At 42.8% G+C, this 18271-nt stretch overlaps 4 protein-coding genes across 4 annotated transcripts; 2 read left to right on the forward strand and 2 right to left on the reverse strand.

Moving 5' to 3' along the window:
• Nucleotides 1-1974: 1974 nt before the first annotated feature.
• LOC102711369 lies at nt 1975-4525 on the reverse strand. Its single transcript, XM_006659516.3, has 2 exons — nt 4107-4525; nt 1975-2671 (listed from the first exon to the last, which is right to left on the reverse strand). Exons 1-2 carry the CDS (start codon nt 4284-4286, stop codon nt 2498-2500), a joined length of 354 nt encoding a protein of 117 aa, XP_006659579.1. The 5' UTR covers nt 4287-4525; the 3' UTR covers nt 1975-2497.
• A 1557-nt stretch (nt 4526-6082) lies between these two features.
• On the reverse strand, nt 6083-10267 carry LOC102711640 (aminoacylase-1). Its single transcript, XM_006659517.3, has 5 exons — nt 9750-10267; nt 8296-8748; nt 7345-7482; nt 6624-6863; nt 6083-6476 (listed from the first exon to the last, which is right to left on the reverse strand). The coding sequence occupies exons 1-5, from the start codon at nt 10167-10169 to the stop codon at nt 6363-6365; spliced, it is 1365 nt and encodes a 454-aa protein (XP_006659580.1). The 5' UTR covers nt 10170-10267; the 3' UTR covers nt 6083-6362.
• A 3163-nt stretch (nt 10268-13430) lies between these two features.
• On the forward strand, nt 13431-15551 carry LOC107304748. The gene is made up of 2 exons (XM_040527037.1): nt 13431-13950; nt 14978-15551. Exons 1-2 carry the CDS (start codon nt 13496-13498, stop codon nt 15309-15311), a joined length of 789 nt encoding a protein of 262 aa, XP_040382971.1. The 5' UTR covers nt 13431-13495; the 3' UTR covers nt 15312-15551.
• Nucleotides 15552-17530: 1979 nt separating this feature from the next.
• On the forward strand, nt 17531-18129 carry LOC102717181 (heavy metal-associated isoprenylated plant protein 28-like). Its single transcript, XM_006660208.1, has 2 exons — nt 17531-17609; nt 17930-18129. The coding sequence occupies exons 1-2, from the start codon at nt 17531-17533 to the stop codon at nt 18127-18129; spliced, it is 279 nt and encodes a 92-aa protein (XP_006660271.1).
• Nucleotides 18130-18271: the final 142 nt, after the last annotated feature.

Below are 18271 nucleotides of genomic sequence, written 5' to 3' on the forward strand. Positions count from 1 at the left end.
AAAACGTAGGAATGACCGTTTGATTGGACCACAGGAAAAACACAGAAATTTGAGAAGAGATATAGACTCAAACGATATTTTCCATGAGATTCAACTAAATTTCCTCCAAAAAAACTTGTATTTCTATAATATTCCACAGGGATTTCATAGAATTCATTACTTTGATTCAAAGAACTTTATAGGAAAAATTTCTATAGAAATAAAATCCTCTAAAATTTCTATAATATTTCTTTGAATCAAAGAGGGCCTAAATAAATTTTCGAGTTCGTGCAGTGCCTTTGAAAACATAGAGCCGGCACTGTACTCTCCTGATCACCGAGGAATCAGCCTCCGGGAAATTAAACGCACGCAGCCGATCCACCACGCCACGGCGGCGGAACTCTCCTCGTATTCGCCGGCCGCCGGCGATGCCTCGCCATCTCGTCTCGCACGCACGAGAGACCTAATCCTCTCGTGGTTTATCCTCCTCGTCGTCCTCGGTGGCATGGCGGAGTGAGCTTGCTGCCACCATGGCCATAATATTTTTTTTAGGTTAAGCTAGCTAGCGGTTGCACACTTGCACACATGCTCCTGCCTACGGATAACGCCACATCCTGCTAACCACTTCGCAGCTGCTGGACCCTCTGGAGCTAGATCGATTCATTCAAGTTGTTGCATCGATCATGAGCTCATGGCATTAGCTGGATCTCTCTCTCTCTCTCTCTCTCTCTCTCTCTATCCACTGGAGATGTGGCCCACATGGCAGTCTCTGTTATGAGCTGAAGCATTCTGGGGTGGCTGCTGATCCATGGATGGTGAGATGTAGCTGAGCTGCATTTGCAGATGAACAGATCCTTCTCATGCCAATCCTAGCTGGTCACTGTTTCTCTCCCTTACTATTTTTTTTTCCCTGGTACTGAGCAGCACATGCAGCGAGATGAGACGAGACGAGGTGAGATCTCTGGACTGTTTCATCGTAGTACAGCCTAGGTTGCACAGTCTCTTCACTCTCTTAATAGACGTCAGAATGGCTACTAGTTCATTTTTGATCCATCCCACTCGTACTAATAAAAAAGCTATGATAGCCCCGTCGTGAGATCCTAATACAATTATCTCCGGCTTTAATCTACATCCTCGCTTCAAAAAAAAAGACGTTATTTTTAGCCTACTTCACATATACCCTTGCAAAGCTATAAAGACTAAAATATTCTTTACTCTTTCAAAACCCAATGATCTGTCTATTACGTTTTTTTAATTCTAATGCATTGTTCCTTTACTTTACCAATTTTTAATTCAATAATTGATTGAAAATATAGGCTTTGACTATTAAAAAAAATATAGGCTTTGTGGGACAAAAGCCTTTTTTTAAGTATGGAGATAGTAGTTACCATATATTTTCTCTTTACTTTTACAAACTACAGTATAATGATTGCTTAAAGATAAATTTAATTTTAGAACAAACAAGAGGTACAAAAATAAAGTTATCACTGAATACGATAGTGATGTTATCACTGGATTTGCTTGATACAGATCCCAATATATGTGAATGATGCAGATCCCAATATATGTGCTGTGCTGCAGCTGCAGGAGCCTGACACGATCTGCAGAGTGCAGACAGGTATAGCTATCACTGGATCTCTAATCTGTTTCAACACAAATTCGTCTGTGGTTTTCTTGATTCAACATTTTTTGATGTGCTTTCACCGCAACATTTTTTATCTGATGTTTCTACTCGACTTGGAGAGGTTGAATTTTTTTTTTGTTTGTCCGATTCTGTTTTTACTACTGCAGAATTGCAGGTGAAAGGATTTGCAGGGAAGACGGTTGAGGAGAGCACATCACACTCTTAAATGAGCATCTGCCGGAGGACAACCTCTGGCTTTTCGGGTAACGGTCGTTGTCAAGCTCAGGTTGGTACCACTACTCATCATTCATGTCTGTAGTGGGCATTATGAGATGAAGTTAGGTCACAATTTGACACTCAAATTATGCAGTAATCTCACATATACAATCTTGGAAACTTACCTTCTGATGAAACCAATAGCTAACACAAAATTAGTATAGTTTTGAAAACTTCCCTTTTGAACCCAATAGCTAACACAGTTTGTCCAGAAAGAGAAGAGGTGTGTCTGATACTGAAGAAAATGTGATGAAGGAAATGTAACTCCACAGTTGCCATCAAGGTAAAATCAACAATGGCAATTGGAACCTAGCCCATTTGTGGCATAAGCTAGACCTAATATAGCTCATGTCAATTGAAAATTGTTCATGGTTCATGTTACTACATACCAAGACACGCAAATGACAGGCTAAGACCATGTTTGGTGTTCAATGATTCGATTAAGAGTAACAGGAAGGCTTCAGTGACTACTGACTACACTGGCTGGTAGCTTACCTACCTTTCCTCACTTTGGGACACTCCAGAATTTGATGAACCATCCATGTTTGAATCACATCCTCAAAAATGCTATGGTTGTACCATCCATGACTGTTCTTGTCAACTTCCACAGCCCATACCTCACTTCTTTGCCTTGGAGAAACGAAGGCACCTGTATTTCTCACCACTGACTGTGATTTCTAGGGCTCCGTCTTGGTTATCCTGACTTGAAGCAGTTCCCATGAGGACACTCTTTTCTTTCTCCAAGTTATCCCTTTCAATTTTCAGCCTTGCCTCTTGTCGGGCAATTTCTGCCTGAAAATGTCCAGGTACAAAATATCATCTTCAATATTGTCACCGTGCAAAAGACAGCAACTTAAGCAAAACATCAGGAATAAAAATATGGATCACTCGATTATTATGTATTAATACTCTCTAGGCACTCCAGTCTATATCTTCAGTTGAGTAATTAAATTTGTTAGTCTGCAAGCCATCACCATTCACCAATACTATGTGCAGATTCACAAGCAATTTATGTTGTACAACTGGGGTGCATGGTCCTGCGAGAATTTTTACAAAACCAGTAACATTTATAGTCCACTGTTGCCCCCTCCTCTCTGACTCTCTTGTTTACCTTCAAATCATGTTACTCTCTCTTCCAGATGCGCTATTAGTCTGCTAGTACTTGGCGTTTCCAGATTTTGCTTACTTAGAAGAATCTATCAACTCCAAAATGGCCCAACTTAATCAAACAGCCGTGTAGTAGTTCCTAAGGCAATGTGCCAGTTTTACTTCTTTACTGTAAACATAGATATCATCAAATGATTCAAATCAGATCATATTTCATAAAATAAAAGGTCACAGCAATTCTAGATTGTGTCACCCTCGTCTTTTTCGCTTTTACTTATGCTAATAAGCCAAAATTTAAATTTTCAACCTTAAATTTAGAGTTGATTTTAAAGTTTTTCATCATAGTTTATTTTTCAAAATTGGCTTTAAATCGCTAAGAACACGTATATATAAGTTTTATTCATAAATTATCTTTCATTTGCAAATATGTTTTATAAATTTTTTTCGCCGGGATGTTTATGACTTTTTTTCTACCAACCAAAAAAAGAAAAAAAGATGGCAGCCTGTGTATAAGCTACTCCATACAGCTGAAAAGGCATGGTCTCTCCTACTTAGGAACTCAAAGGAGACTAGAACGATACGCTCTTTTTCTGCTCACTCAATGGCTACTTTGATGAATACTGCCTCTTAAATAGTAGGCATTTCTTGCATTCCTTATCTTCACCTTTCGCTTTAATATGGTCGTCTATATTCTCTACGTAACTCAAGGAGGCCAGCTTTATTCCTTTTGCTGACCTCGTGGCTAGTACAGTGTTAGGCAAGGAATAATCTCTTGCAAGTTACAATGTACTTGCTCAGCATTACAAGGAACTGAAGGGCATTGACAACTGTCCATAATGGCATCAATTCATCAGAGAAACACTGACGGAACAAGTTTAATATCAACTAAAATCTTCATCTCAATCACATTTTTAAGGCACAACTATAAAAACTAGCAAGAACAGCTAAATCATCAACACAATCAGGGAAAAAAAAAGAGAGAGCTTTGGACAGCATCAGGATATTTCGTGTTGTTGCTCACAGAACAGATAATGCAGGACGCCGATTGCTGATACCCAGAACGATATGGGAGGGGAGGATACTGGAATCGAAAGGAGAGATGGGATTGGGATCCGGTTACCTCGCGGCGGGATAGCTCGGCCTTCCACGCGGCCTCCCGCTCGGCGACCTCGCGCTCGCGCTCCTCGATGTAGCTCTGCATCTCGCGCTCCTTCATGATGCGGTCCTGGATGTCCGCGTCCAGCGCCTCCTTGAGCTCCTTCACGAACCTGTCCACCACAGCCTTTATCCGCACCGACATCTCTCTCTGTCTCTCTCCGACCAACCACCACCGTCACCGCCTGTCCCCTAACCCCGGTCACCGTCGCCGGCGGCCTCCACGGACCATGGCTAGGGCCTAGGGCCTGGAATTCCCGCACGGCGCGGTTCTTGCACTCGGTTCCGTGGATGAGGTGGTGGAGAGGGGAGGAGGCCAGTAGGACTAGGGAAGCAGTGGCTCGGCTCAGCCCACTGGGCTTTGTCCTCTTCTTTATCCTTTCTCTTCTTCTTCTTTTTGACCAGCTTAGCTCCTTCTTTCCAATGCTCCTCTTTCACTGAATTCTAGTCTACTGGTGACTAGTGGTGGTTAATGTCAGTTGCAGAGAAAACAAACTTTGCTGATGTGAAAAGAGTGGCATGTGGTAGGATACCTTGTTGTCTGTTGCAGTGGCATGGCACAGGACGTTTTCAGAAGCCACTTTCATGAGCACAGCTTGTCGTAGTCAGCACCCATGGTCACTGCTAACTCTCGTCTCGTCGCACCTTGGCAATGTGTGTTACAGTACCTGTCATCCCTGCCAGTGATCGCTGCACGAGTAAACTCCATCCTGGAAATGGTAGAAGCGAATTGGGTCTCCGGTGATGATCACCCTGCGTCCACTGCTCCACACAAACACGTCCGAAACTCCGCAAGCTGCTCTGTTCCTCCGCTGGTTACAAGAAACCCCAGCACCGCCTCCTCCTTGCTCCGGCAGTCCGGCGGCATTGGCCAACGCGGCGCCACGACGACGGTCGTCCAGGATACGGCGTTCCTCTGTGGCATTCCATCGAACAGCCTGAGCGCGTCGTCGAGTAGGCCCAACTTGGCTTACATGGGGAGGGTCTTGCCATGAAACCTGGAGATCAAAATGCTTCTGCAGAACGGCACTCCTCCATGGCTCATGCTCATCCATCACTGGCCGTGCCGAGGCGGACGCTGAGCTCGATGAGGCGGGGGACGGCGACGGGGTCCGCTCGGAGGCCGGGCCGCCGCCGCGAGGTCCGGGAGCAGCGCAAGCACGGCCTGGCCAACCGCAGAAAGGACGGTGAAGGCGGATGAGCAGGCGGTGCGCGTGGCGGCCGGAGTTTGGAGGCGGCGACCACTCCGGCGAGTCGTCGCGTCTCTACTTTTGTGCGTTCAATCCCAGGATTCAATTTCAAGAGGCGTTTGAAATATAGGAATTCTGACAGAAAATTCTAACATTTTCACATAAATTGAATTCATTTTAAATAGGAATAAGAGCAAACTTCCCCGTGACAAAACAGAGCCAAGTCCAAATTTCAACAATTTTCAGCAGCAACGGCTCCTGGAATTTTCCCGTTCGATCGTTTTTATTCCACGGTCAGAAATGCCGCGAACTCAATATACATATGCAAAATTTGCTCTACGTATAAGACAAATATAGCAATAACATCATATAATATTACAAATCCAGTAAAACTAACATCATATGAAAGATTTGGGCTAGATTTAGATTAGTTCTTTATAGTCAAAATCAAGGTGAACCTCCCTGGTATTCGGGAACGTGTTAGGGCCGAGGTCCAAGTTTCACCACATTTCAGAGAATTTCAACACATTTCACAGCAGCAACTCCAGGCATAAAAACTAGTGCATTCTGACATATTACCCCTGTTTTATATTATAAAATGTTTTGGTTCTTCCTATATTCATGTGAATGCTAATGAATCTAAACACATGTATAGAACATATTCATTGATTTACGAATGAATTTAGGTTGGAACAAAATATCTTATAATATGAAAATGGAGTAACATTAGTAAAATTAGCCGATTACAGCATGCATGAGTTACTTTTCTTATTTTACAATACAGCAGTGAGGCAGTGACCCATCAAGCAGCACCAAAGCAGCGGTGGAAAGCACACAAGTGAACTGCAAATGAAGGATCAATTTATTCTAAAATCTAAACCAGATTCAATGAAAATGTACAGAGATCGTGTTCGAAGTTTCGATTCCATCTGCAGGAGCAGAAAGGAGACTCTTGCTTTGACGAAACATACTTCTGTGCTCCGTCTGGGTTGCAAGAATTACGGCATGGTGCTCACATTTTGCCTAAACCTTCATAGCTCTGCCCTGGATTCTTCGTCCACATTGCTGTCTTTAAGAGTAGCCAATGTCCTGATGATAGACTCGTATATCCCAATCCCTTTGAGATACTCATCTTTGCTCAAAAACTGCAAGATTAATTATGGAGCTAACGATGTTGGTGTTGATATTTTCTTAGGGTGACCAGTTTAATGCGATTTCAGTTGTGGAGAAGCCAAGAAGAGCAAAACATAAAGAAGAAAAAGGATGTCCAAAACTAGATCGGTAATTCTGACCTCATTGTGATCATGGAGTAATATTGGTGTGTTTGCCATTGGAGAGAAACCGAATGCGGGTAGCCCAATCTCCCGGAAGTAACGAGCGTCAGTAGAGGCTGGGAATATTTCTGGCTTACCAAGTTTGCCACCAGCTCTCTTCACAGCCTCTTCAAGTAGAGGCCACCATGAGTTTGAGCTGTCAGCAGGGGTGACGGCTGGCTTCCCAAATTTGTCAAGGACAGAGGCTTTTTGTTTAAACTGTCAAACAGACATCCAGAAGATATATAATTAGAGGTTTCTTTAGGTTCCACACAATTAATACCATGCCATACTTTTTGCAGATTGCAGCATTTAGAACACAAACACAGTTCCATTGTTTTGATCATCTAAATGTAATGCTAGAACTTTAGTTCACCATGATACATGGTCAAAGAAACACCTCCTAGGTGATCTTAATTTTAATGAATTATATTGAAATAAAATCTACATGAATGGTCTTGATTCTTTTTCAACCATTCCAAAAAGTGTGGCCTAAATCCTTTGCTAATTGCTAGTCCATAAAAGTTCTACTTCAAATACTATTTAAGCTCCGGAAAGAACGTGAACTGAACTATTTTCAGTGTAGTCCTCCATGAACGAGTGAAAAAAATAACTTTGATCATGCACTAAAGATGATACTATGTTTATATATGGATTAGTCTTCAAATCTAAGGCCTACAAAGAAGTGAAGACCTGATACCTCAAAAGTCAAGTTGCGTGAAGAAGGTGCCCATTCCTCAGCAAGACGCCTCTCCATTGCCTCAATATGAACACCAGGAGGGAGTCGGATGTCTAAACCAATCTCTGCTTCAGATGGTTGTAGATTCATAACAAAACCCTGAAAGAAGAATAAAGAAAAACTCAAGAACTTTAACCATTACAGCTTAGAACATGAGTCATTCAGGTTCGTATGTATGATGAACTATGTGCAAAAGGGAAAAGGCGTAGAAGTACAAAGCTAATAATTGCAATGGACCCAAAGATGAAGCATACAAAAAAAGCAAATATTCTAGTCAAGTATACTTGCAAATCCAACTGTGCTATGTGTATTTCCAATAAAATGAAATTCAACAATTCCAAATCTACAAGAATGGTTGGTCATAAAAGTGCAAGATTCAAAACACGTGTGACTACAAACTAAAGTTGTATTTCTATCTTTTTTTTACAAAAAAAAAACTAGTAGTAATAACTTTGAGAACCGTTACTGACTGAACCAACTAAGAAGGAAACAAGGTAGTTGGATAAATGCTGGTGCGAATTAAAAGACCAGCTATTCCCAAGCATGTTATACTCTTGTTTTTTAACAGGTGGATGATTCCTTCCTTGTTAATGATCCCTTCATTGTTATGCCTTAGAGGCATAGACTCTTATTAGCAAGCAACAGCAGAAAAATACATAGCTGCTTGTTAAACAAACTAATTGCTCCATACTAACTAAGAAACATATGGAATATGTCATATGGACAATGAAAGTCAAGAATATGACAGGATAACCATGAAAAATTATGTCACATCAGTGAATGAGGGAGAAGACAGTAGTTATTCAAGCTATTAATGTTGTGGACTTCTAATGGGATCTGAAAGGTTGTGCTGCAGGCTATAATCCAAAGCTTAGCACATGTGTGGTACAAGGAAAAAATTAAACGACTAACCGTTGGTGTTGGTGTGCCAGCCTTCAAGTATGCAAAGTTCACTGATACGACATCTCCTTCAGCCTTTGCTCCAGACTTGACCAAATCAAACTGTGATGTTCTGAACTTCCTAATTGCTTCCACACTCTTCATCAAATTCTCCATTGCACTACCATCATACAGCTTTGCACCATGCCCTGGTGCTCCCTTAGCTTTAATAGTAAGCCACCAAGGACTACGCTCCCCGTAGAACACACGGTACTCCTCCCCGAGGGATGGAAGCCCTTCATCAAGAACCAAACCTACATTCATTTCTTTGAACTCCGTTGATTTAACAAATGCCTCAACACCATCATGTCCACCAATCTCTTCATCTGGAACAAATGTAAGATAGATATCTCGGTCTGGGATAAAGCCTGCACTGCGAAGACGGCGGATGGCTTCAAGATACTGCATTCCCACACACTTCATATCCTGCAAAAACCACCAAAAACATTAAAAGAGTTCTTAGATGAAATAACCATGCAAAAGTAGTAGCTTTTGGCACAACCTAAGAGCTATGATAAATTTTACCGCATAAAAGGTCCATAGGTTACCCAATAGGATCAAGCATGTCGAACCACTCAATCATTCAGATCAAATGAACAAAGCAAAATACAGGATAAATATATTTTGAGTTGCTTTAGTTGTTGAAAAACACCCTTTTTTCAAAGTATGTACAAGGGACATGCATTGATGAATATACAACCATAAGTAGTGGCTCTCAGATAACATAGATAATAATGGCTGTACCTTTAGTAAACCATAATCACAATTTTTTAACCTTTGCACTTCAATTTAACTGAGGCCACGTTTGTCCCCTCTCTTCTTAACAACATATTTCCTCATTTTTCGCGCACGCTTCCCGAACTGCTACACGGTGTTTTTTTGCAAAATTTTTCTAAAGGAAAGTTGCTTTAAAAAATCATATTAATCTATTTTATATTTTTTTATAATTGACAATTAATTTATCATGCACTAATCTATTACTACATTTTCCGCCGCCGGATAACTAACCCCACTTCTACTCGACGATCGCGGGCTGAGTAATGTATCCAGAACTTTAAACTGAAACTAGTCACTACAGCACCTATAAGAAATTCAAGCCTCAAAAATCATCTGTGGGAAGATTCGATAGGGGAAAAAATCGCTTCTTGCTGATGAAAGACCAAGAATAATAACCCTAACGAATAGAATAACATATCTACAGATGCATAGTTTTCTGTCTTCGCAGGATACTGATGTTTGGCGATAGTTCCAGCCAAATAATCCTAACTTAACAACGAATCAAACAAGCTTGTTGATGGGAAAAAAGAACTAAAATCACATGTTTGCAACCATGAGGTCACCTTCATCTCAAATCAAATGATTACAATGAACATGCTGACCACATCGATACTGTTCAGCAAAGATTGTGGATAAGAAATCCGCCTTGCCTGTGAGCCTCGCGCGTAGATGCGACCTGATGCCTCGTCGAGGGCAGCGGAGAAGGGCGGGTGCTCCCACTTGTGCGGCTCCGACGGCACGACGTCGGTGTGGGAGTTGAGGAGCACAGAAGGGAGCGACGGCCGCCGCCCCGGCCACCGGAGCAGCAGCAGGGGCTTGCCGGCGACGAGCTCCAACGTGCTCGCCTCGAGCCCGGCAGCGTCTGCCTGGCCCCGGAGGAACGCCACCGCCGCGGCGTAGTCCGGCGCCGGCTGCGCCGTGTCGATGCGGAGGTACTCCTGGAACCGGGAGATCACCTCCGCGTCCGACGACGGCGAAGCAGCCGAGATGGCTAAGGGGAGGAGGAAAAGGAGAAGGCTGGCGCCGGCGGCCATGGGAGACGTCCGCGTCGAGCTCTTCTTGCTCGCCATGGCAAAGATGAGGAGCAAAGATTCCGTGCGCTCGCTGGTGGCGGCGGGGAGGGCTTTGGAGCTCGTGGCGCTGATGGCCCGAGACCGATAGATTTGTTTTTTTTTTCCTTTTCCTTTTTACAAATTTGTACTGTTGTATCATTGCTCTCTTTTCGCCAAGTTCGTTAAAGCGCAGTTCTTTGTTCAAACCAATATTTTCGTTGCCAAATTTGAATGAAATTCTGAACTTGAATTTAAACATCGAAATGTAAACGTGTCCGTGGCTCGTCGACTTCACCATCTCAGAGTTCCCGACACGATAAATCTGCAAACCAAACGTCCCGACCAAAGCGCTCGAGGCCGGTGCTCCGCTTGCCGCCGCGCCGTCCTCTCGTCGGGATTCGTCGCCGCCGCTCTGCTTGCTGCCGTGCGGGCGCGCGTCAGCGGCTGCCTCGTCGGCGTCGGCGGCGCAACGCCAGTTTGTGTCCCCACGTCGCCGAATGGCCGCCGCTCTTGGGTGCCTCCTTTGGCTACGTCACGCGAGCGTCGGCGGGCCTATTCACTGACCGGTGGGTCCGTGCGCTTTCTAAAGATTTGTGAATTTTTTTAATTTTTTAAATATTTTTAATAAATAATTTTTTGGCCATGTCAGACAAAACGACTTGTCATGTCATTGTCAGTGGCGCCATGCCATGCCGACAGGCGGTGTGACAGCGTTGTCTTGCCACACACTAATACTAACGTGACTAAAAGGTTTAGTTTTAGAAAAAGTAAAAAAAATTACTTGCTAAAAAGGTTTATTTAATAAAAAAATTTCAAGATTAGTTAGGTACATTTGGTTTGTTTTTGTAAGGTGGATATTGTGGTAGATTTAGCTATCTATATACAATATTTGTCTCGAGGCAAGATTATTATGGTAGATTTTCTTTTATATTGTAATATCGTATCCATACGAATCTAGACAACGTGGAGGAATATTTGTTTTGAAGCAACTATGATGGGAGATTTGGGCTGGTTATATATGTGATTTGTTTTTAACAAATTTACTGTGTGGGATCATCAGATCATGTAAGATCGGGATGAAATTCTAAAAATTTATGTTCGTATATACGATGAAAGGATCTCTCAGCGTAGAAAACGCTGAATTTACTATGTTTGCTAACATGTTATCTTGTGATTTTAAAACATGGGTTATATCTCTATGCGCCGTCATTTTTTTTCCCGTAAGAGTGTATTGGCATAAGGCCATAAACTTATCTCTACACAGCATTTATTTTGTTCATGGTTACGTATATTGCAGATATTTCATATGAAGCAAAACATATAATTCATTGAATGCATAGCATCATGCATATTTTGTTCTTCAGTTTAGCACTGCAGGGCGACTTCTTAATAAGCCTTAAGGGTGGTTGAGTATCATACACCAAATTTAACATTGACTGCGTATAGGGCTATGGCTGCGTTCTTTAATCTAGGTTTTTCTCGTATTTTTACTTAATTTTTACCCACGCGAGCTACCAAATGGTGTATTTTTGTCAAAAAAATCTAGATAAAAAAACATCATTTACCTTTCTAAAATAGTTTTTTAACTTTATAGTAGATAATTTCATCGTTTACACGATTAAATAGCTATAAAAAATTAAATCATCTTTTTATCTTCAACTGAAAAAACAAAACCTACATATACCGACTTCTTGGTAAAGCATGGTGTATTCAATTGTATAATTCATATTCAATTGTATAATTCATCGTGACCATGCAAATGAGAAATACTCCATTCATTTCATAATATAAGATATTTGATTTTTTTACTTGCAATATTTGATTATTTCTTTTATTCAAAAAATTATGAACATATCATTTATTTTGCTTGTGACTTACTTTATTATCAAAATAACTTTAAGCACGACTTGCCATTTTTATATTTATACTAAATTTTTAAATAAGACGAATGGTCAAACGTTGTAATCAAATAAGTCAAACATCTTATATTATGAGTGTTCGCGAGAGATTCTTGGCAAACTTGTCACTCCTTAGGGCTAAGCATCACTATAGGTCGAATTTCTATACTCAAACAATATAAACGTTATCTACTTTTAACATGTTTGTTCAAAATACATAGTTCATTAAAAGATTATCTCATATTCGACTAATATTGGCCCCATTTATCATTGTCACAAGCGTAATACGCTAGATTTCCATAACCGGGCTCAATAGAAACTTTATATACTCCTAACGTGTCTGTTTGAAATATATCCCTCGTATTCAGCTATTCCAACCTAACCAGCCTCGTATTTTCGTTTATGTCTTTACTTATATGCTAAAATTAAAATTTCCAACATTGAATTTAAAATTAAGTATAGAGATTTTATCATAGTTTATTTTTCATCCTTTACTTCCTAATACTTATATAAAAGTTTTATTCATAAATTATTTTTTTTTATAAATATATCGTTTGATTTTTTTCTCAAACACCCAAAAGCGCAGAAACATTAATTTTGGTCCCATATGTCACGTCACAGCCGCCACAGCTTGAGTTTATATACTCGGACAAACGAAACCTTATCTGTTTTTGGCGTGTCTGTTTGAAATACATAGTTCATTAAAATTCATATTTGACTATTCCAGATATATACAACAATAGCGCACGAACACTAATCTTGATCCACATGGCAGTGTCGCGTACGTCACAAACAGAATTGCCACGCCCGAACATTAACCATTTTTAGCCATCCTCATCGTTTCCCTTTTAATTATGCTTATAAACCAAAATTTAATTTTTTAATCTTAAATTTATAGTTTATTTTGAAGTATTTCCATCGTAGTTTATTTTTAACATTGGTTTTTAGATCACTAAGACCAAATTTTATTCACAAATTATTTTTTATAAATATGACATTTGACTTTTTTCAACAAAAAAATCAAAAGATGGCAGTCAACAGTCTGTTTGAATACACTTTCGTTCAAAAGATGGTTTTTTACTATCATCCGGATACAACAATAGCGCGGGAACACTAATCTTGGTCCCACGTGTCAGTGTCACGTAGCAAAACCTCGCCTACCAAATTGCAGCGTGCAAATAGCATTTTATCACGCTTCTGAGCCCTCCAAAAATATTTGCCACGCAGAGAGAATCCCAATGCATCTATCTCCTTCTCTCTCATCTCTCCAGGCGGCCACCTCTCGTTGCTCCCTTCTCCTCAAAATTTTCCCGAAAACTTGCTTTTTTGGTTATAAAAACAAGCAAATCTCCGGTCTCCATCGCGCACATAAATAAACGCGAGGTGGGGGGAGGGAGGGGGGGGACTCGACTCGGCCAGATAAACCCCAAGAAAACCCCCCCTCCCATGGCGGCGACGGGCGCCGGAGCCGGAGGGGGAAGGGGGCCGGGGCCGCGGGACATGAGGCTGACGATGCAGGAGGCGGCCAAGAAGCTGTCCCTGTGGCACTCCGCCACGTTCCGCCCAATCCTCACCCACGACGAGCTCGAGCCCATCCTCTCCGCGGCCGGGTTCGCCGCGCTGCCGCCGGCGCCGCGGCCCCCGCCCGAGCACCACCACCACCACCAGCACGCCGGCGCCGGCGCGGCCGCGACGCCGTTGCCGTGGCGCGAGTACGCGTTCGTCGGCGTGGCCGCCGCGGGGCGCCGCAATGCCGCCGCCGCCGCCGGGTGGCTCGGCCCGCGGCCGCGCCTGCCGTACCCGCGCGTCGACGCGCTGCACCTCCGCACGTACCAGGCCTTCCTCGGCGCCGTCGAGTTCTACCTCGGCGCCCTCCCCGTCGCCGCCCTCTTCCACGTCAGGTCCGTCCCTCCTCCTCCTCCTGCACCTGCCATGGCCTGGCCGGATTCTTCTCATCCTCCTCCTCTTTTGTTTGTTTCTTGTTTCTTTTACCATCTTTTTAGCCTCTTCCAGTTGCACGCTTGCGTCGTACACGCAGACATTGGTCATCCCATTCAACTCCTCAAGTACAAAAGTGATTTTTTTTTCATGAAATTTTCTCCGCAACTTAACTTTGGGAGATGAAATTCTATGCAAATTTCAATTTTTCCCCACTATATTTACTCGGATGGAATGTTTAGCGTGTGATTTGTGATATGATCGAGCGATTTGGTGAACGCTAATCGTGTTAGGTGTGCCTCTGACGCGTTTTGGTGCGTGATCTCGCTACAAATCGAACGGCTTATTCAGCGTGATCGCTTTCTTATCCGGTCATCATTAGCTTGTGATTTTGTTTTCGTCATTATTTGGCGGTTTTGATTTGTCACATCGATCTTGATCCTGTTATTAATCTTACCAGCCTCGGTATAATTAATTATATGTACTGCGTGAAAAAGGCCGAAACGTTCAGTGTTTTTTAGATGAATGGAAACGTTATGTCATGCTTTTGTTGAACCTTGTAGCCTTTCTGGTGCCTTTATTTAATAAACCTTTTCAAATAAACTCTCAAAGTGATATATTTCAGTTCGTCACGCGAAATGGAGAGGAATCATGATCAGGTACAGTTGGTAAAAATTGTCCTTGAAAAAAATTGGGAAAGGCATTTTATGGTGGTGAGGTGATTGGGCCTTTTCTTTGGAGGCCCGGCCCATTCAACGATAAAAAAGATCAGCCCAAATACTGACTAACCGAAACTTAACTGTCCAACTGATCGATCATATTTGTAATCTCGTAGGATCAAATCTCGTAGTTTGGTGAACTCTTGATATATTAAAAAAATGATTTTTTAGTGATGCTATATTTAATCACTATATAATCCTGTCAATATTGATGAATATTGAAGTATGGTTTCTTGATATTTGGTTTCTTCTTCCTCCTGGTGATCATCAGGTGCATGCCGGTGACGACGGCGCAGGACAGGGTGTTCGACAAGGTGTTCCGGGTGATGCGCAACTTCGGCGTCGAGGACGACGGCCTCATCGTCTACCGCGACGGCACCCTCGACGACGCCACCTTCGCCGTCTGCAGCGAGCACAGCCCCGTCCAGGACGTCGGCTACCACGTCATCCCGGGGAACACCTGCAGCGAGCTCGGCTACCTCAAGCCCGGCAGGATCGCCGGCAACTGCGACGAGGAGAACTGCGGGAGATCAGGCGCCGCCAGGAAGCCGAGCTTGCCCAACCCTGCAGGCAGAAAGACGACGCCACTCAAGCTAGAACAGTAGCTGCAGCTGCTGCATGCCCTGGTTGATGAAGAGATCACAATCCAGAAAGGTTTTCAGCTAGCGACATGGTTGATCAGTGAGACTGATCAGGTGATAGTGTGGTGGTCGGCTAACTGTTTTGTACTGAGCAGTTGATTTATTCGTTATTCTCTAAGAGTTTTGTACACAATCTGTTGCATGTGATGGATGCATGGGCAGTAAGTTTTGTAGCTGGATTTTGGGATTAATAATGCCATAAATATATAAATATAGTTTATTACAGTTATTGAGTTTTCCTCTATTCTCCTAGGAGGTCTTATACGAGATAGAGAAAGATATAGCAGCCTCATCTTTTCGTTTCTGCTTATGCTTATAAGGCTAAATTTGAATTTTTTGCTTCTACTGGTAGTATTATAATCGGTAGAGAGATCAAATTAACATCACTCATTCATACTGTTAATCAGGCCTCATGATTAACACTACAAGTATCTAAATGCCTCTCAATATCTCCTAGTATAAGAACCAGAGGGAAACCATCTACACAATTCTTCTGTAGTGCTCATGATTTGGCACATCAATTCAGCAATAGTTCGTTAACAAGCTAGTAGACCAGATGATTACTGTAGATAACAATCATCACAAGACCTTTTCTTTTTGCATACTTTACCTAGTTAGAATCTATCAATAGTCGTTGCTCTCACCAGAATCAACTGAACCCTTTTTTCTTACATATTTTATCCAGTTAGAACCCATCAATAGTTGTTGCTCTCTCTAGAATCAACTTAGAGAGAAAAAAAGAGAAACATGTAGAATAATGAGAATGGATACGTGGTGAAGCCAAGGCAAGAATACCAAACTTGCACCATGGTCCATTTGCTGTCTATCTCCATGCTCTTTTCCTCCTCCTGCTCATGCATATCATCTTTAACCTTTTGCACTTTTGCTCTTTTTGTAACCATTTGGTCCTGCAGATCTCCAGACATTCCAAACTGTATTCCTTGCCTCAACCCGGCTAGCTCCTCCGACCCCACCAGCCAGAGACTCAGAGCAGCACACCTCCAGGTAAAAAAGCGAGCTTGGACTCGTCAATGGCGTACGTCCATCCATGTCACCACAGGCACTGCAGGATCCTCTACGACCAGTTGCATTCAGCAGTAGCTCTGCCTGAAGTTTCTCTCGCAGAATGGAACACTGTGAATGACTGAGAATTCAGAGTACAGAATGGAACACTGAATGACTGAAGTTTTCTCGCAGAATGGAATACTGAATGTCTGAATCTCTGAACCCTGAAATCAACCTCTCATTTCGTGCCATGAGGCATGCATTCACCATTGAGAAGTGAGCTTGAGGACGGAGAAGAGAAGTAAACTAGTGGTCGTCGTCACTCATCTCCATGTAGACCTAGATCACCTTTGGGAAAGTAGAGAGGGAGAGATCGTCGCCATTTCGTAGGTAGGGCATAGATTAGCTCCAAGCACCAGGAATCTCTCTTGGACACCGTCTTTAACCTTTCCCATTCATCACATCCTGCCGGTGCTCTTTTGTGCCTTTGCCACGCCTTATTAGCTTCTTCTTCTTCTTCTTCTTCTTCTTCTTGTGGGTCTCTCTCTGTCTCTGTCTCTCTGCTATAAGAGCCCTGAGCTGTTCTCATCATTCTTCCCTCTTATTCTTCCTGTTCTTCTTCCTCGGCCCCGTCGCGCCGATCGAGAGTAATCCGACAACAGCATAAGATCGACTGTTCATCCATGGAGGTAAGAGAATTCATCCATGGTCTGAAGTCTGAACTAATGTGCCTTTTGTTGTGGAGTTGTGTTGATAATTCAGTAGGGTTTCTAGATGGCTAGGTTGCTGTCTCTATCTATTGATAACGATGCATGCCATCACAGTGAGCTTCTGTGCTTATCTGCATGATGAGATGATATGAAGTTGTGTGCATCTGCAATGTACTACCTTTTGATCATCATCTGTCCTTGTAACAGAAATCAGAACATTGTAGACAGAAAAAAGCAGCAGCATGTGTAACTGTAGATTGCACTCAAATTCAGAGCCATGTCTTACAGTAACAGTAATACATAGCACACAGATGAAAAGGACAAGTAGAACTCTGATCTGTCGCAATATATCTCCTCAATGAGAGAAAAAAAAAACAAGAACTGAAACTATTATTTACACACAATACTGTCTCATCCATTGTCATTGGATATTCATGCGCTGTGCGAACTTGCTGATCAGTTCTTGCCATGCAGAGCACCGAGCTGAAAGTGGAGATGGTGGCACTGCATGAGAAGAGGGTACGGAAATGTCTGTCCAAAGTGAAAGGTAAAAACAAGAACACAGAAGAAAAAAAAACAACTAAAGCCCAAGCAGCCAGCCAGGTTACTGCATGCAGCTAGCTAGTAGCTAGCTAATGCTAGCCCCCACAAAACCTCATCTTTGTCTCTGCATTTCGCTGTAGCCATTGTCGCAGATCTCGTTCTTTCTTCTTTCTTTCCCAAAGGCATGAATGAATGAATGCTCTCCTGCCTTTCTTTCACCCTGGTATTAACCTAGCTCGATCGATGAGCTCCCTGCCATGCCGGACTGTGGCTGCAATGATGGAGTGACTGACTGAATCTGAATGTCTGAATGTGTGTGTTCAGGGGTGGAGAGGGTGGAGGTGGAGGCGAGCCTGCAGAAGGTGGTGGTGACAGGGTACGCGAACCGGAGCAAGATCCTCAAGGCGCTCAGGAGGGTGGGGCTCAGGGCGGAGCCATGGTCGCCGAGGAACGAGCTGCTCAGCGCCTACGCCGCCGGCAGCCTCATGGCCGCCAACAACTACTACTACTACAGCTTCTTCTGATAGAACTAATCGTAGACGACGGCGGCTTGACACTGTTGGAATCATGCGTAGCGTAGCTTACCTCTAGATCGATGTGGTGATCTCTTCTTCTTCTTCTTCCTTCCATTGGTGTACATGATCTCGCAGTTGCTAGCTTTTTCTC

This window comes from Oryza brachyantha, chromosome 8 (assembly GCF_000231095.2).
Source record: "Oryza brachyantha chromosome 8, ObraRS2, whole genome shotgun sequence".
Classification (NCBI taxonomy): domain Eukaryota; kingdom Viridiplantae; phylum Streptophyta; class Magnoliopsida; order Poales; family Poaceae; genus Oryza; species Oryza brachyantha.

Bases quoted from the DNA above. Each gene is read 5' to 3' on its own strand.
- LOC102711369 (XM_006659516.3), bottom strand. From the start codon at position 4,286: ATGTCGGTGCGGATAAAGGCTGTGGTGGACAGGTTCGTGAAGGAGCTC. The intron at 2,672-4,106 runs GTAACCGGATCC...GGACATTTTCAG, and splicing joins CCGAGCTATCCCGCCGCGAG to GCAGAAATTGCCCGACAAGA.
- LOC102711640 (XM_006659517.3), bottom strand. From the start codon at position 10,169: ATGGCGAGCAAGAAGAGCTCGACGCGGACGTCTCCCATGGCCGCCGGC. The intron at 8,749-9,749 runs GCAAGGCGGATT...TGGTTTTTGCAG, and splicing joins TCTACGCGCGAGGCTCACAG to GATATGAAGTGTGTGGGAAT. The intron at 7,483-8,295 runs GTTAGTCGTTTA...TTCTTCTTTCAG, and splicing joins CTGGCACACCAACACCAACG to GGTTTTGTTATGAATCTACA.
- LOC107304748 (XM_040527037.1), top strand. From the start codon at position 13,496: ATGGCGGCGACGGGCGCCGGAGCCGGAGGGGGAAGGGGGCCGGGGCCG. The intron at 13,951-14,977 runs GTCCGTCCCTCC...GGTGATCATCAG, and splicing joins GCCGCCCTCTTCCACGTCAG to GTGCATGCCGGTGACGACGG.
- LOC102717181 (XM_006660208.1), top strand. From the start codon at position 17,531: ATGCAGAGCACCGAGCTGAAAGTGGAGATGGTGGCACTGCATGAGAAG. The intron at 17,610-17,929 runs GTAAAAACAAGA...GTGTGTGTTCAG, and splicing joins ATGTCTGTCCAAAGTGAAAG to GGGTGGAGAGGGTGGAGGTG.